Source organism: Mus caroli, chromosome 15 (genome assembly GCF_900094665.2).
Source record: "Mus caroli chromosome 15, CAROLI_EIJ_v1.1, whole genome shotgun sequence".
NCBI classification, from domain to species: domain Eukaryota; kingdom Metazoa; phylum Chordata; class Mammalia; order Rodentia; family Muridae; genus Mus; species Mus caroli.
The window spans coordinates 26,194,049-26,211,141 of NC_034584.1; the positions used below are offsets into that span (position 1 = coordinate 26,194,049).

At 42.1% G+C, this 17,093-nt stretch overlaps 1 protein-coding gene and 1 long non-coding RNA gene across 8 annotated transcripts in view; both read left to right on the forward strand.

Annotated features, from left to right (window-relative positions):
* Ctnnd2 (catenin delta 2) overlaps positions 1–4,759 on the forward strand; it is a 793,031-nt gene extending 788,272 nt beyond the window's left edge. For 5 of the 7 annotated variants that reach the window (XM_029469855.1, XM_029469856.1, XM_029469857.1 and 2 more), the window contains one exon: positions 2,824–4,751. In XM_029469855.1, coding sequence (XP_029325715.1) covers positions 2,824–3,084 — 261 coding nt within the window. In that variant the 3' untranslated portion in view covers positions 3,085–4,751. Of the gene's footprint in view, positions 1–2,823 lie in introns of all 7 variants that reach the window. The other 2 variants (XM_021182850.2, XM_021182851.2) reach the window with 2 other exon arrangements.
* A 9,869-nt stretch (positions 4,760–14,628) lies between these two features.
* The window catches only part of LOC110310020, a 4,155-nt gene continuing 1,690 nt past the window's right edge, over positions 14,629–17,093 (forward strand). The window contains exons 1-3 of the long non-coding RNA XR_002379793.1: positions 14,629–14,772; positions 15,546–15,614; positions 16,619–16,889. This is a non-coding gene — a long non-coding RNA (uncharacterized LOC110310020). The remainder of the gene's footprint in view (positions 14,773–15,545; positions 15,615–16,618; positions 16,890–17,093) is intronic.

Genomic DNA, 17,093 nt, shown 5'->3' on the forward strand with positions numbered 1-17,093 from the left:
AGTACTTAAGGTGATGCCTACTGAAATATAGGCAAGGAGTTCTATAAAGTGCCCTCTACATGTTTCTAAGCCTTCTGACTAGGCCTTTGTGAGCTCCGAGCTTGGACAGCAGCAGTCATGCAGAGGGCATAGCTATTTCTGGGATGGAAAGGGTGCCTCTTCCCAAGCACGCCAAGCTTGTAGCCCACTAGACCTGGATGTTGCAAGCTACTTCCAGAATTCCTCTCAGGCTCAGGATCTCAGGCTAGCAGAGGCTAATGCTCTGTGAGCATTCAGACTTTCACCGGTAGACTGAACTCTCTCGTTCATTTGCCACCCACTAAAAGTGCAGGCATCATGGGAGGTGGCTGCGATGAAGTTCACCGCTTCTGTGGAGATCTGATCGATTGCTGGTATAAATCAATTATATACAAAAGAAGGAATTTAGGTAACTCAAAAGAAGACTTATATGCAGGCCATTAGAGAGAGGTGTTCATTTACACACACTCTGCTAATTACTAATCACTACCTATTAACTAAACCCATTTCTTAAGGAGCTTACCATGCTGAACCTTAGCAAAATTAATAGGGAATTACTGAATCTGCTGAAAAATAATCAAACTGTGTCTATCCCAGAGTGTTTTGTAATCCATGGCAGACATCATGGCTATTACGAGTTATAGAAGTTTATACAACTCTATGGACACTGGCTACGGGGTCCCCCGCATCCCACACCTTATAAACATCTCTCCACAGTGAAGGGTCAGGTTCCTGACAAGGAATTTTAGAATCAGTGAAAACAGAAACAGACTGGGGTAGGTTGGGGTGGGAGCTAATACAGTCAGTATCTGCCCCCAAATGCTGTTCATCTCTCTTTAAAGCTAGGCAGAAGGAACAATTCCTGACTTCTCACAGGCTCTTGGGACCCTTGAATGTTTCTAGACCCTGCACCAGACAGTAACCCACAGAGGCTAAGTACAAAGAGTATTGAGTTAGGCTGGGGCATGAGAAAGTACAGCAGACACCACCTTGTACTGAACAGCTTCAGATTCCCCCTGAAGCACTGAGGAGTAAATCCAAGGCCTCGTGCAGCCCTCCAACGAACTGCACCTCGGCCTTTTTAAGCTTTAACTTTGAGAAAGAGTCTCACTGTGTTGCTGAGGTTGGCCTAGAACCCCCAGGGCCTCAAACTTTACATTCTTCTGCCCCAGCTTCTCTGGTGTGTGGTTTTATGATGCAAGCCATTGTTCCTGCAGCATTGTTTAATTTGAATTGCACCAAATCTTAGGAAACTTTTGGTCTTCCAGGGAGTAGAATATGAAGTGTGCATCTGTCTGAGGTCCTGGTCACTTGGGTAGGAACGATGGAGTGAGTCAATCACAGGGAAGCCTCAGTTCCTTATATAATCACAGGCAGGAATGTATTATAAGCAGGAGATAGGCAGCCACTAGACCTTGTACGTTTCCACCAAAAAACATAGAAGATCAAATAAATGCCCTTTATTCTATTTATTTATTCTTATTTATTATCTATTTATTTATTTATATTTATTATCCTTTATTTATTATTGAGTTTACTCCTCAGCTTGCCTCGTAAGATGTCACAGCTGCTAGTCCAGACAGTTGGGGGCTCCTCAAAAGGCTAAACATAGAGTTGCTGTTGTATCCAAGGTACATAACCCCTCCCCCCCCCAAAAAAAGGAAACAAAGGAAATAGACAGAGGTGCATCAAGTCATTCACCAAAGCCAAATGGACAAACAAAATGTGATATGTCCATTTAGAGTAATATTATTTGTTCTCCAGAATAAATCTGAAAAAAAATACAGCATGCAGAAGAGATGGAAAGTTACTGAGAGAGAGCAGCTAGACATACCTACTGTGTGGTTCCTCTCCTGGGAGGCTCCAAAAGTAGGCAGATTCATGCAGACAGAAATCACCGTGGACTTTTACAGGGCCATAAGTTTGAGTATAACACCTGGAACCACCAATCCTGTGCAACCAGCTTGCCCTACAGATCCCTTGTCTCTGCCTCCCCACTGTTGGGGTCAGAGACGGCCACCACACCTTTTTTTTTTTTTTTTTTTTTTTTTTTTTTTTTTTAGACAGGGTTTTTTTGTATAGCCCTGGCTGTCCTGGAACTCACTCTGTAGACCAGGCCAGCCTCGAACTCAGAAATCCACCTGCCTCTGCCTCCCAGGTGCTGAGATTAAAGGTGTGCACCACCACTGTCCAGCTCTCTGTGTGCTGAGGATTCAGACTCTGGCCTTCAATTCCATGGCAAGGGCTCTACCCCCTGGTGATCTCCCTAGGCCCCTGGACCACTTATTGAATTTTTCACACACCCCATCTCTCCTGGCCAGACCATCAGAAAGACCAAAAGTTCTGTTCTTATGCACGGCTGCTAAAACCCAAGTTGCTTTCACAGAAGAAGAAAGTAGACTAGTGGTCAGCAGAGATGGGAAGGGTTGAAAGGAAGAGGAGGAGAGAGAAAGGATGCTGGTAAGGACCCCCATGAGACAGTGGAAATGACCACCTGCATCCGTAGTACCACAGTGTGACATTCATGGTGAGTTTGTGTACTTTATAAAGAACTATAAGAAGGGGGTTGAAGATTCCAGAACAAAAACAGACATGGTCAAAGAGGTTGAACTGGTATTCAACACATCGAATACCAGTACCAAATTACCAAACTGTGCCCAAAGATATGAAATTAAAAAAAAAAAAAAAAAAGTCAAGAACACAGCCAGTGGTAGTGTGTGCGGAGAGCCCGAGGCAGGCTCCACCCCTTTCTCTGCGGCGTGATAAGAGTGACTAACGCACCATGTGATGCTTTCTCTCTCCCAGGTTTCCACACAGCCTGTCCCTCAGGAGCCCAGCAGGAAAGACTACGAGACCTACCAGCCCTTTCAGAATTCCACACGAAATTATGATGAGTCCTTCTTTGAGGACCAGGTCCACCACCGCCCTCCAGCCAGCGAGTACACCATGCACCTGGGCCTCAAGTCCACTGGCAACTATGTCGACTTCTACTCTGCTGCCCGTCCTTACAGTGAACTGAACTATGAAACGAGCCACTACCCGGCCTCGCCCGACTCCTGGGTGTAAGGAGCCAGGACACGAGGCACTCCGGGGACAGTGCATGTGCATGCATACACCACAGGACATTCTGTTTCTTTTTCTTTTTTTTTTTTCTTTTCTTTTCTTTTTTTTTTTCTTTCCCTGCAAATTTAGTTTGTTAAAGCCTGTTCCGTAGGAAGGCTGTGATAACCAGGAAGAAATACTCAGAGCTATTTTAGAAAGCTAAAATGAATCGAGAGTTAACTGGGAAATCGATAGGAAGCTAAACGCAATCCTAATTGTGACTGCATTCAACACCTTTCTAGTTTGAACTATAGCGTTTTGAAAGTGCTTTATAGTCCGGTGAGGCTGAAGGTAGGAGAGAGGAGACAGTCAGGGTGGTGGGCGTGGTTATCGCTAAGCACAAGACAGAATAGTTTACACACTGTGGGGGACGGCTTCTCACGCTTTGTTTACTCTCTTCATCCGTGTGACTCTAGGCTTCAAGTTGCATCGGGGTTCCTCTGTACAGCAAGACGTCTCTTGCCTTTTGTTAATGCATTGTTGTAAAGTATTCGATGTACATTACAGATTAAAGACGAAGAGTGCATTGTGTATATTACACCAATGCCACTGTGTTTCCTCATCAATGGTTCTAAATATTGCTTCAATTTCAAACTTTTGAAAGATGTATGGGTTTCCAATTTTCTTTTTCTTTTTTTCTTCTTTCTCCCAGTATGTTTTAACAAAAAAGGAAAAAAAAAAACAGGAAAAAAAAGGAATATTTAGCAGTATTGTTCGTTCTGATATGTGATTTGTTTGTGGCAACTAAACGCGGCATCCAGCAGTCTCTCCCAAGCTAACAAGTCATTCCACACCCCTCGTCAACAAAATGCTTTTTCACTGCCTAAAATTCTAGATGTAGATATTTGAAATAGATTTTTTTCATTTATACCAGTTTTCTTTATGATAATACAGTGTTAAAAGAAAATAAATTACAATTGATCTGTCATCCATCCTTGCTAAGAATGTCTATTTCCATGGACCAGTCTTACAAAATACACATTCTTGCACGTGTGTCTGTGCGTGTGTGGGTGCGTGTGGGTGTGTCGGTGTATGTGCAAAGCTGACCTGTGTGGGGTTGTATCTGGATAGAAGCAGTTTCATCCGCTGTCCATCGTGTGTGCCAGCCTTCGTTTTCCTAGCATCCGTGTGCATCCGTCTGTCCCTCTCGTAACGTATCTATCCGCTCTTCTCACCATCTAGTGGCTCAGGATATTAGGCCAGCTGAGATAAAGTAGGATTTTTCACGCGATCACACATTCTTGGACGCCAACTCTTTTCTACAGGTCAATCCCTTCCATATTTTATGCCCTCAGAACATGCTAAACCATGGTCAACTCGGTAGTTTCCCTTTGGGGCCAATTACTTGAAGTATCAATAGAAGATGTAAACTGCTCACCTTATTCCCTTTCAAACTGTTCTTTTGTTTATGTGGCAGGGAGCAGTAGACAATTATGGGCTAGATGATTAAAACTGAACTCGAAGCTAACATTAGACTAGTGGTTAACAGAGCTAAGAAATAAGGCTAACCATTTCAGAGAACGTGGGCTGTTGGGTAAATTAGCTTTGCTCTTTAGATGCAAGTGACTGAGGCCAACAGGTGCCTGGCAAATGTTAACTGTTCTTGGAAAAAAATAAAAAAAATAAATAACAAAAGAAATTGGCTGCCATCTTCCTTTAAAACTTGCCCCATCCCTTTCTCTACATAGTCTAATTCAGCTAAGAGCAATGGTTTTATTCAGTCTGCAAACAGTGGTTTTTCTCACAGTTAACAGTGATCCACATATACTTTACTCGTGCAGAGTTTGGTAAATGGAAAGTTAATGTCCAGAGAAGAGCTGCAGACATATGGACTGTCCTATAAATTGTATACTATGTTGTTTTGTGTATGAAGGACTCTTTGGGTTTCCTCCAAGAGGTGTACTTCCATCTGTATTCCATCCGTACAGAAAGATAAATAAGTAGCATCGAGGACAAAGACACTTGTATTGCCTGTGCCGTGAGATGAAAGAGTCATGTTTCTCAAAGCAGAGAGTGTAGTATTAGGCTACGTGCCGTAGCCTAACAGCTGACCTGCTCTTTTCAGTTTCTTGCTCCGAGCGAGCTAAGCAGTGGGAAATAAACACATGTGTTGAGGGTCTCCTTCCTCCAGGAAGAGCCTGTTATTGTCCTTATGATTCTGAGTCTGAATACATAGCTCATAGCAGCAGTTCTTTGAGATCAAGGATGTCTTTGCTATCTATGGATCTTCAAGAGCACATTGCACCAGACTGTGATTAATTGATTCAGAAAGGATCCTCTGGCATCAGAGGTAGAGGTAAAAAAGAAGATTTAGAGTGATCAAAGTTATTTAAGTCAACCAATTTTTCTTTTTTTTGAATATGTACATGCAGAGGTACAAGACGAATCTTGTAGCTTGTAGACTGCGGGGGCGGGGGGGATGATTATCCATATCAGGAAGAAGGAGGGAGTGGGTGGATAGCTGGGTGCATGGGAAGGCTTCTCCTGGATTTCTGCTGTAGCCCAAAGCCCCCTGAGCTCCCTTGGCAAAAGATGATGAGCAGTTGAGTCATGGTTTGGAAGGAGGCATTGCACTGGATAAAATATCAAGGTGGTACGGGACCCTTCTTTGATTTTGCTTTCATTGTGTTGATGACACATTCATCCCAAGTGACTTCAGCTTGGTTCTTCAGAAGCCTCTATAGTCTGAATTTCTACTGAGAAGAGAATGGTATTTTTCTGAGGCATCTACATGAACCCCCAATAATTCTTTTTCTATTCAGTGTTTATAATAGAAAATAAATATACTCGATGAACTTAATAGATAAAATCCAGACCATATGTATGAAAAATAGACATCCTTTTTCACTTGAAAATATCACCAGCAGAAGCTAAGTAGCACTTGGCATTGGGGTTAATCTTAGCCTATGAAGTAAGATCTTTCAATACTGGATCAATTGTAATGTTAGTACTTTGACCCTTATATGACAATCATGGTTTAGCAATAAAACATCACAGTTATAAGAGTAACACGTGACAACACGCATACATGATGGCAATCTAGGTGAAGTCTGACCAATTACAACCCCTTTCGTACTAATAAGACATAATAGAAGTGCTATTTTAAAATGGAAAGGCAGAGTTTGAACTCCGAAGCAAAACAAACAGTCCCATAAAGCTTTGTGTATTTTATGTCTTGATTCTCTTCCCTCAGCTCCCCTTTGAGCCTGTGGTGCTGTTCCCCATGTTCCTGGGAATTCTGCCTCTGGAGGAAACATTCCTGTCTGAAGAAATTAGGTGCTGTCACATGGGTAGAGGAAGATAGCCCAACCCTTGCCTAAATAGCCACTGTTTTTATCAATACTCCCTCAGACCAGTAGGAACACTCTGGCCAGTACATTTCCACCTCTGATGCAGAGGAGTCTGTGGCCAGTCTATTAACAGAAGGTGAGAATTACCAGCTGACTTTCCCACCCAACAGAAAGCCATGCTGTATCCTCCATAAGACCAAAGAGGAAAGTAAGTCAAGTTTCCAGGAATCCCATGATGTAAATTAGAAATCACTGGTTGGAGAAATATATTTTTATAACTCTGCTCTCCAAAGTCCTCAATCCCCAAAACCAGCCATTACACAGCTTGCTTTATGGCAAACAACCTGTACAGTCTACGAGCTCCTCACAGACTCTGCTTGCCATTTTAGTGACCACTCAACTAGTTCTCCTGTCTGTGTTTGGACATCAAATTATACCCAGACTGTGCTTACGTTTGAGAGTGCATACTTGACTATATCTGAAAAACTGAGCATTTCTGAGTCTCATTTATCCAGAAGTTCCCACACAAACAAACTAGTATTTAAATCCTTATTAAGAGAACTGGACCTTGGGTTGCCAAGGATTCGTTCAGGTCTTAGATAAGCTTCTGCTGGTGTGCACCTCAAGCCAGGATCTCACTGGTAGTGCTGTGGAGAAGGCTCTGTGGGCAGAGTCTCCACACAGAGTATCCCCCTGTATCCTGTAAAACTCAGTGGAGGTATGGTCGGAGCTATTCTTGACCTTACAAGGAGAAGAGAACAAGCTGTCTTGCTGGAACATGAACTACAACTGAAACACTCCAAGTTGTAGAGATGCGCACCTTTCATTGCATATAGAACTTTCCTTCTTTGGTGCCACCAGGCCTGTAAACCCAGATACTTGGGAAACTGACAAAGGAGAATCACAAGTTCAAAGCTAGCCTGAGTAATTTAGTGATATCTCACCTCAAAGTAAATGTGATTTTGTTCAGTGGCAAACCATTTAACCACTGTGCATGAGGATCTGGGTTCAATACCCAGTAAAGAAAAAGAAAACGTGTGAAATATGATTTATGTAAATCAGTAGCAGTGACTGCCAAGTGAATTATGGAGGCACCTAGACTTCCTTCTGAGGATGTGTACCTGGGTTTCCAAAAGCCCAGCAATATAAGACTTATCCTTAGGCTTAAAAAAGGGGCAACTCTCTCTTTGAATACTTGGATCACCAACAGTGGTGGTAAATCCAAGAAGAATGTTGAAAAGGCCGTTGGAAACTGAGACTCTGTCATATGATACAAAGCTGAGTATCATCTCCCTAGGGTAGAGAGTTGAAGAACTGACATGAGTAGAAAATACATTTGTTTAAAGTATGTGGAGAAAGAGTCCTAGAATGGTGAAAGTCCTGGGGAAGTGCTTCAGGCTTCAGGGAAGGAGGCTGAAGGAGAAAGCACAGAGCATTATGCTACTGTCAAAATCAGGGGAGGAGTGACTCTCAGAAGAGGGAACTGGAAATCTCCCCAACAGGTGTCCAGGCTAGTGAGGCAGAAGATGGATGAGAAACAGCCTTTGCAGGGCATGTGGAACCTTGGAGAGTGGGTGCAAAAGCAGACAAGTTGAGTGACGAACACTGGTCAGAGACAACCAAAAGTGGCAGAGATCCACTTTGGGTTAACTGGGAAAACTTGCAAACCATGGAGCAAAGCTAATTCTCATTGTGATGGTTTGACACACCTCCAGTCTGCTGTGTTTTAAGCTTGAGGACCATTTTAACACTCGTCTCTCTGTCCTGCTTACTATCAGGTGTCTCCTAGGAGATCCAGACTCGCTTTGAAAAGAGAAATACATTCAGCATTATCATATAGCTTTTGGCAATATTACATAGCTAACAAATTTCATAGTTAGTCATAAAATTGGGATGTTTTAACTTGGTATATAATTAGTGCTCTGCCAAGCACAAAAGTCATATGGAGACAAAAGTGTGACCAAGATACACCCTTTACTTAGCCCCACAGCTTCTGTATGTAGCAGTGGGAGCAAGATCAGTCCTTAGCTCCTTAGGGTTAGGGATCATTCTACAGGCTTCCTCAACAGAGATAGTTAACACTGCACCCTACATCATGGTGACTGCCATCCTGGCTGCTGTTGCCATGGGTTTCCAGATTCCCACCCTTCACGCCCATCTCACCTAGCTTTTGACAGAGCCCATGCTACAATGTCAGGTAAGAAGTTCTTGGTTGGGACAATAGCTTCCTCTACTCGTGCATTCAGGAGGAAAGCAAGTGACCATTCCTAATGGCTGCAAAGAATCTCTATGCTCATAATGGAGTTCAAATAACCACATAGTTCAATCACACAGATCTTCATGAAATAACGTGCAAATCTGGTAAAACCATGTGTATACCACCTGAGTAGCCTGTCATTAATGAAAGAACTGCTATAATACCATTGACTATTTTTGTTGCTTTAAAAATTTTTGTTAGTTCCTTGGGAATTTCATACAATACATTTTGATCATACCCCCCATTACTGGTCCACCCAATTCTATATTCTATTTTTTTTTGTTAAACCCATCAAGTCAAATATTTCTGCCCAAATACTCTTTGATGTATTACTATCCATACGGTCAACTTACCAGGGGGACCACATGCTCAAAGAAAATTTTCTCTCTCTCCCAGCACCTAGTTATTACCAATACCTCCTCAACTAGGGTAGGACTTTCCACATGTTGAGATTTGATCCAGCTTGAGTTTGGGTAGGACTTGTGCATGCTTTCACAACCCTTATGAGTTCATAAAAGCACGTACCCTGATGTATTCAGAAAATACCATGTCCTTATAATCATTCACTAGCTCTCAATATTAAAACCTTTCTGCCCCCTTTCCATAATGACTCTGAGCCTTGTGAGTAGAGGGATTGATGTGTCTCATTTAAAGCTGAGTATTCCATAGCCTCCCATTCTCTACACATGACAAGTTGTAGATCTCTGTGTTAATCATCATCTATTGACTGCAAGAAGCTTCTCTGAAGAGGTTGAGAGATGCAATAAACTATAACAATAGAGCATTAGAGGTTGTCTTAATAATATATCCTGTTAGCAGAGTAGTTGTAATAGGTTAGCTCCTAGGGCAGTGGTTCTCAACCTGTGAGGCACAACTCCTTTGTGGAGGTCAAAAGACATTTTCGAAGAGGTCACATATCAGATATCCTGTATCTAAGATAACTAGAGTATGATTTAAACAGTGCAAAATTATCATTATGAAATAGCAGCAAAATAAATTTATGGTAGAGACTCACTACAACATGAGGATATTTTAAAGGTCCTCAGCATCAGGAAGGTTAAGAATCACTGCCCTAGGGCCTATGTCCTGCCTTGACCCAAATAACAAGGTCAAGTATGAGTGTCATCTTGAGGCGTGGTCCTTAAATTCAATCAGAAGGTTGTTAGCTACTCCTGGAACAATTATTTCATCATTGAACCACAGGGAATGTCTACCAGGCCAGTCATTGTTACCGCTTGTAGAGGTCTACAACTAGGTATGATTGAATGTTACTCCTGTGGTACTGTATACAGCACCTTCTAGCACTGTAGAGCTAGTCAGTATGAATTAAACACACAGTTAATACCAATTTGGTTTCTACACATTCCATCAAGTATTTGGTGGCTACAACAATATGGTCTCGTTATCTATCAGTGCGGAAGGATAACCAATACTGTTGGCAATAGCCTGGATTGCCTGGTGGCCTATGATACCTCACTGGTCAACAATTCCAAAAGAGGTAACCCATTCCTTACCCTGGGATTTTTATTTGTTAGCCTGTAGTGTCTATCAGGGACATTGTGATCTTGTTATAGAGTAATTGCATTAAAACTCTATCTATATATGTGTATGTATATATTACTGATATCTTTCGCAGTAGTAAGTTTTCTTACGACTTTTTCCAAAGGTATTTAGTGCTAGTTATTTCTGAAACCAGAAGGAATTCTTTTTAATTCTTAAAATTTAATGAAAATAAAAGTGTGACATACCAAAATCTATGGGACACAATGAAAGGAGTCCTAAGAGGATCATCTTTACCTAAAAATATATATAAATAAGTTTGTTTATAAACATACAAAAGCCAAAGACCACCTAACAAAAAAGCCCACCAGGCAAGAGAAAGCCTCTGTTGAGTTACTGGTATGAGTTATTCAAGATATTCCCAACACATTCTAGACCATTACTATTGCCCTTGGTTATCCCACACCCTCTGAGATGGAAGGTAAGTCTCTCTTGCTGAATATTCTATTGCATCTCAGACACGGGGCCTAAAGAGTCCTGAACTAGAAGAGGCCCCTGAAAGCCTTCTCCATACAACTATCTTTTATGGTACAAGAAGGTTCTATGCAAACTTCCAAATTAGGGAAGAAAGCAACAGTCCAATCCAGCTATGATGCTATGAGCCACAACAATAGGCAGTGTGGAATGATAACCCTTAGCATGTGATAATGGTGTGCATGTCTTAGCAGTAAATAACAACTCTCTTATTGGACTTAAGACTAGCTCAACAAGATGAGAATCATGCCTGGTCCTGGAAACCCATCTCAAGTGATTGAAGTCATGAATCTGGGAGGAGAACCTTCACTTTACTAAACTAGCATAATCCCTACAAACATTCTAAATATTTATCCTTATACTCAAGCTAAGTAGAATCGTCCTTCCTCATTTAGAAAACTTCTCTTTGCAACAGACAGATCATTACAAAAAGCCACAATCAATCAAAATTCAGAGTTACTGAGTCTAATCCCAGCTTACATACCTACAATGCAATGCCTGCACCTAAGGCACAAGGGGCATTGTGCAAGAGTGAATAGAAAGGTTGTAAAGGGCAGAAGAATGGAAAGTCTGCTGGGTGGTTGTCTCTTGGAAAAGTCAGAAGCCATACTCATAAAATCTCACCATCATAAATATCTAAACATGACCTGGACAGGGATGACATCAATATATGGTCAAAGCCATACAAACCTCAATCCCATACAAAGAACTATAGACAACTAAGGCATGCCAAAAGTGGGAGAAACGGTCTTCCCAGGGACGAGTACTCCAATAAGTTATCCAATGCCAAATGGTCAGCCCTGAAAGTATGCATGCAAATAATAATATACAGACTGAGCCAGCTGTATTTGTTTATTTATGACTATATACACACACATGAGTATATGTATATGAATATACTTTCATATGAATGAATATATTCATATATATGCATATGAACACACACATACATATACATATGTATATATATATATATATATATATATATATATATATATATATATATGCGCATGAGTTGGGGAAAACCATTTCTTCCCCCTTTCAGCATGCCTTAGTTATCTCTAGTTCTTTACATAACATTGAGATCCCATAATCTTTTCCCCATCTGCACATATGATTGACTGTTCCTGGTGCAAGCTATGATTCTGACAGAACCCTTTGTGCCAGAGATGCCCTCCTTCTTACTCTCTCTGTCTCTGTCTCTTTCTTCCTTCTCCCCCTTTCCCTTCCCTTTCTTTCTTTCTTCCTTTCTTCCTTCCTTTCTTTCTTCCTTCCTTCCTTCCTTCCTTCCTTTCCTTCCTTCCTTCCTTCCTTCCTTCCTTCCTTCCTTCTTTCTTTCTTTCTTTCTTTCTTTCTTTCTTTCTTTCTTTCTTTCTTTCTTTCTTTCTTCTTTCCTCTGATTGATTGGTTGGTTGGTTGATTGATTGGTTGGTTGATTGACTGGCTGATTGGCTGATTACTTGATTGACTGATTCACTTACTTCATTCTGATTTCACTCATGTGAATCCATGCCAATGACAACTATCTTCACAAAGGAAGGCCATCAACCTCCATTCCCAAAGTGAATCTGGAGTACAAACTGTTCCTGCTTTTGCAAGTCAATTGTATGGCACTGAAAGTAAGTGGGTCCTCTGGAAAGAACACTAAATAACTGGCATCCTTTAAAACCTGTTGGATCTTGGGGTTCTTCCTCCAGCACCCCCAACCTTCAGGCTCATGTTCCTCACAGCCCCAGCTGCAGTGACTGCAACAGCCCTATTCACCAGAGGTGCCACAGTATGTTGCTATTTCCCTTCAGGCTTAACTCAACCTTTAGCAAAGTTCTCCAAAGCTAATTAGCAACTAGGTGATGGCATAGAGGTGACATTGGGAAAAGAAGGAAAATCTCCAATGAATCCTCACTGTGGCTGAGCTCATGTTGCTTCTGTTTGGCCCACGCTGCCCTGGAGGCTTGGGCTTCACACTGTACCTTCACACAGGTCAGATGCTAGAGTGGGTGTGAAGACATTTTAGATATTCGTTGTTGATAAAGCTCTCAGTACCCAAAGAGGGCACTAAAGATGCTGCTGCTGCAGTTTTTAGGGCACCATCTCCAAGCTGATAGCTGCCAAGAAAAACTATGCAGAACACAGTTCAGGTTAGGGCATCTTTGAAGTATGAAAACCAGCTGTCCTGGGATCGTAGAAGAGGCAGATAATTAGGAAACTCTTTGCTCTCGGAGGCTCCATGCATGGAAGAAAGTAAACAGAGCTGCCAGGTTGGAATTTGACATTACACAATGACAATTTAGCTATAAGGATGTGAGGACGTCTCTCTGGAGCACTGCAGCTGTCACAGTTCTCTTCTTGCATGTAACCAAAACCCGAACCCAGATTGCAAGAAACAAAATTGAATCAATTGACAGATGTAGATGAAAAGTCCAAAAATGGTTAAACTTTGGGCTTGGCCAGACTCTCGGGGACCAAAGCCACCCTGGGCTTGTTTTCCTCCAGCTCTGTCTCCAGCTGTCTAGGTTTTCATCTCCAAGTTCAGAGGTAATAAGATCTCCAAGAAGCTTGTGCACCCAGCTTGGAATCCATTAAGAATAAACCCAAGAAGCCTCAGCAAAACACTTGGGTGTCTCACTATTGTCAGGTCATGTGCTCATCCCTGAATGAATCCTATGTACTGAAGAATGGAACCCTCTCAAGACACAAACTGTGCTTTTATGAGATTCATCAACTGCAAAGCACCATACCAGAGGCTTTGCTGTGCGGTTCTTAAACGGATTTTGAGAACAACTCCTAAGAAATATCTTTGCTCTTTCTGATCTTCTAGTCAGTAAAGAGAGGCTTGGAGAGATGAAATGGCTTGTCTAGAGGGCTGGGGCAATGGCTCAGTGGATAAAGTACTTACTGCACAAAGTGAGGACCAGAGTTCGGGTCCTCAGGAACCACATAAAAGCCAGGCAAGCATGGTAACTGCCTGTAGTCACTGTGCTCAGAAGTCCCAGCGTTGTATCTGCCTGGAACTGGCAAGCTATAGCTTCAGTGAGAGATCTTGCCTTAATAAAAATGAATAGCAATTAAGGAATATACCTGACATAAACTTGAGTTTTCCATATGAATACACATGCACACACATATGCATGCACTCATACCCAAATAACTTCTCCAGAGTCACAGAGTAAGTGATGGGATTTAGAGGGTAATACTGGACATAGAACTCTTACAGTCGAATCACACTAGAACTGCCAAGTCCAAAGCAGAGTGGTCCACAGGATCCTCGACAGGTAGTCAGCACTTTCCACAGACACACACTAGTTTGTCAGACCGATTAATAAAGTAAACAGCAAGACAGGCCCTAATATTTCAGCTGCCTCTACACTCCCTATCATGACCTGTATATTGGGACTTGTTTCTTGTCTGATTGATTCACCTCATTTTCTTATGCAGCCTACACCTCAGTTTACTGAAGGTCTAGGTCTTTTTTTGGTTTGACTTCAAGTTCTGTTTATTTTTCCAGAAACGAACTTGTGTTACCAAGAGCCTCTCTTCCCACATCCATGCACTTGATATTTTCTCCCACACTTATACGTCATCTTTTTCCACCTTTTGCACCTTCATTCATGACAGAACTGGCATAGTACTTACTATAAGACTATCACAGACCTTCATCTCCATCTCGTGATGGAAAGCAACTTGCCCATTCAGGGGCATGCAGACTCAGAAGATTGTTGTTGTTCATGTCATATATGCCACCAAGAAACCAAGTGGCATCTGCTTAACTTCTCTAAGAGTTGCCCATCACAATGGCCACAGTATGTAGTAAGAGCATTGCAATGACCACATAATGTGGAAAGAGCATCACAAAGACCATATTGTGAAATAACAGCATCACAATTACCATATTACATAGTAACAGTATCTCGGCTTTAAAGTTTCTACAGTGCTGAGATTCTTTAAAGTATGCTTCTAGATCTTTTGCCTTTGGCTTTCTAGACTGCTTTAACCAAAATGCCATAGACCAGTTGATTTAAACAAAAGTATTTCCTTTTCATAGACTCAGATGGGGGCACCAGTAGATTTGAGGTCTGAATATTTGTTAATAGGAAGCTATATTTTTTACTGTGGCTTCTTTCTATAGTAGAAGCAAAATGAGAAAAGTGTGTGTGTGCATGTGTGTGTACATATGTGTACATGTGTGCACATGTGTGTTCACACCACACTGCATATGTGAGGGTCAGAAGACAATCTCACCCTCCACCTTGTGTGAAGCAGGGTCTCCTTTGTGTTTACGCTGGAGAGCTGGCTTGTGGGCTTTTGTGGACTCCGTGTCTCCACTACATCTCACCACTACATCTCACCACTACATCTCACTGTAAGAATGCTGAGATTGAAGAGACACTCTATCATATCTTTCTTTTCCTTGGGTTCTGGGGATTAGAACTCGGATCCTCAACATAGGTCAAGGACTTTAACTACTGAGCTATCTTCTGGTCCAGAAAATGACTTTCTTGCCTGAGTCTCCATTTGCCCCATCTGCAGAAGAGGGTTGACCTAGAAGTTCAACTCCCGAGTTCCTTCCCAGCAGATTTACTCTCTGGCATCTGTGGGTTTGTTCAGTGATGCTTTCCTTTCTTGCTACTATAGTTTTGAATTCAGACACTATTTTTAAAACAAATTTTTATACAAGGATAAACAACAGCTCCCTCAATGTCCCCTATCATATTTGCAGCCCATATACAAAGGTCTTTCACAACAAAGTAGTTCCTTGCCTGCCCATAAAAATCTCACCAAGTAGTTCTCGGTGATGAGAAAAGTGCTCCGCTCAGGTTTTTAATATACACTTCTGCTCTGCACAGCTCCCTCCGGAAACTCGGCAATTTGCTTTCTATTACAGGACAGGAGTAGATCATCTATTTTAAAAGGATGTAAGTGGGGCTGGGGAGATGGTTCAGTCTGTAAAGTGCTTGATGCATAAGCATAAGAACTTGTGTTCATTTCCCAGTGTCTATGTTTAAAATGCCTGGCGTGGTGGCATGTGTTCATAATCCCCAGTACCAGGGAAGGAAAACCAGGAAGATCTATCCCTGGACCTTTCTGACCAAGCAGACTCTGCGAATCAGTGAACATAAGGTGAAAGTGAGAGATCTTGTCTCAGAACAATAAACAAAAAAAAAAAAACAAAGAACACTCAAGGAAGACCTCTACTTGCACGGGCATACCTACACACACACACACACACACACACACACACACACACACACACACGAGTAGTCTCTCACTGGCTCCTTGAAGCTGCCTCTCCAACAGATGCCACAGTTAACATCTTAGCTTCTAGCAGGATTTTGTCTTCCAGCTACTGCTGGCCATGCTGCTTCAAAATGGTGCACAGTTACCCATGCAAATAACCTTGGTCTCTGCACCACATGAGACATGTTCATCTTTCAAAAGAACGAATCACAAACACAGTGCTTCGTGTTTAGCTTACAAATGTAAACGAATGAAAAGTTACAAAATCCATGATGTTGATCCCAAATCTCTGAGAGAGCCATTTGTCAACCGTATACACCCCACTCCTTGACTACAAATGTCCACCTTTGGAGACATTGGTGAAACAGAGAAACTTGCTTAGAGAATACAGTTTGTATAGTGCCAACACAGGTTATAAAAATATCCAATAACAATCACTGACAGGTTTTATTTCAGGTAGAAAAATTATTAGAGTTGGCAACAAGAAGAGACAAGACCTGAAATAATTTACACTTACACACTTTTTTCCTGGCCTTCAGCATCAGTCTGTGACATACATAGATGGCACATAAGGGAGGACTTTGATCTCCCTGGGAGCACTTGTTTAAATTTAGCTTTTCTTTAATTCATAAGATGCTGCTCTGTTTTCTAGATGTTCCTTTGTTGATGATTTGCTTCTTAGTCAAATAAGATCACAAGCAAAACAGAAGTCTTTCAGGTAAGAGGCTGAGTGATAATGGAACAAAGGGGTGTGTGAAGGATGCTGGAAAGCCTGGTGACACAGGCAGGTAGAGATGGGTCCAGCACGGGAGCTAAAAGCCAACCACAGAGAGGACCAGGCAGGACAGACAGACAGGACAGCAGCTGTGGGCCACAGAGGAAATCACACCCACACTCCATCATCCATACAGACCCAGGACAAGATGAGGCAGGATGCCTAGTGCTCCAGCAGGGTGAGTCTCCTTACTTGCTGTGTCTATTCTCCCTACTCTCTTTAGTCCCTCACTGCCAGTCCTGTGCACTCTCTGTAAGGGACCAAAATGGAACGATAGGAGCCAGCTTTTCTGTCTCAACCTCCAACAGTTAGAAAACTAGACATAGCTGGGCATGGTGGCACATGCCTTTAATCCCACCACTTGGGAGGCAGAGGCAGGCAG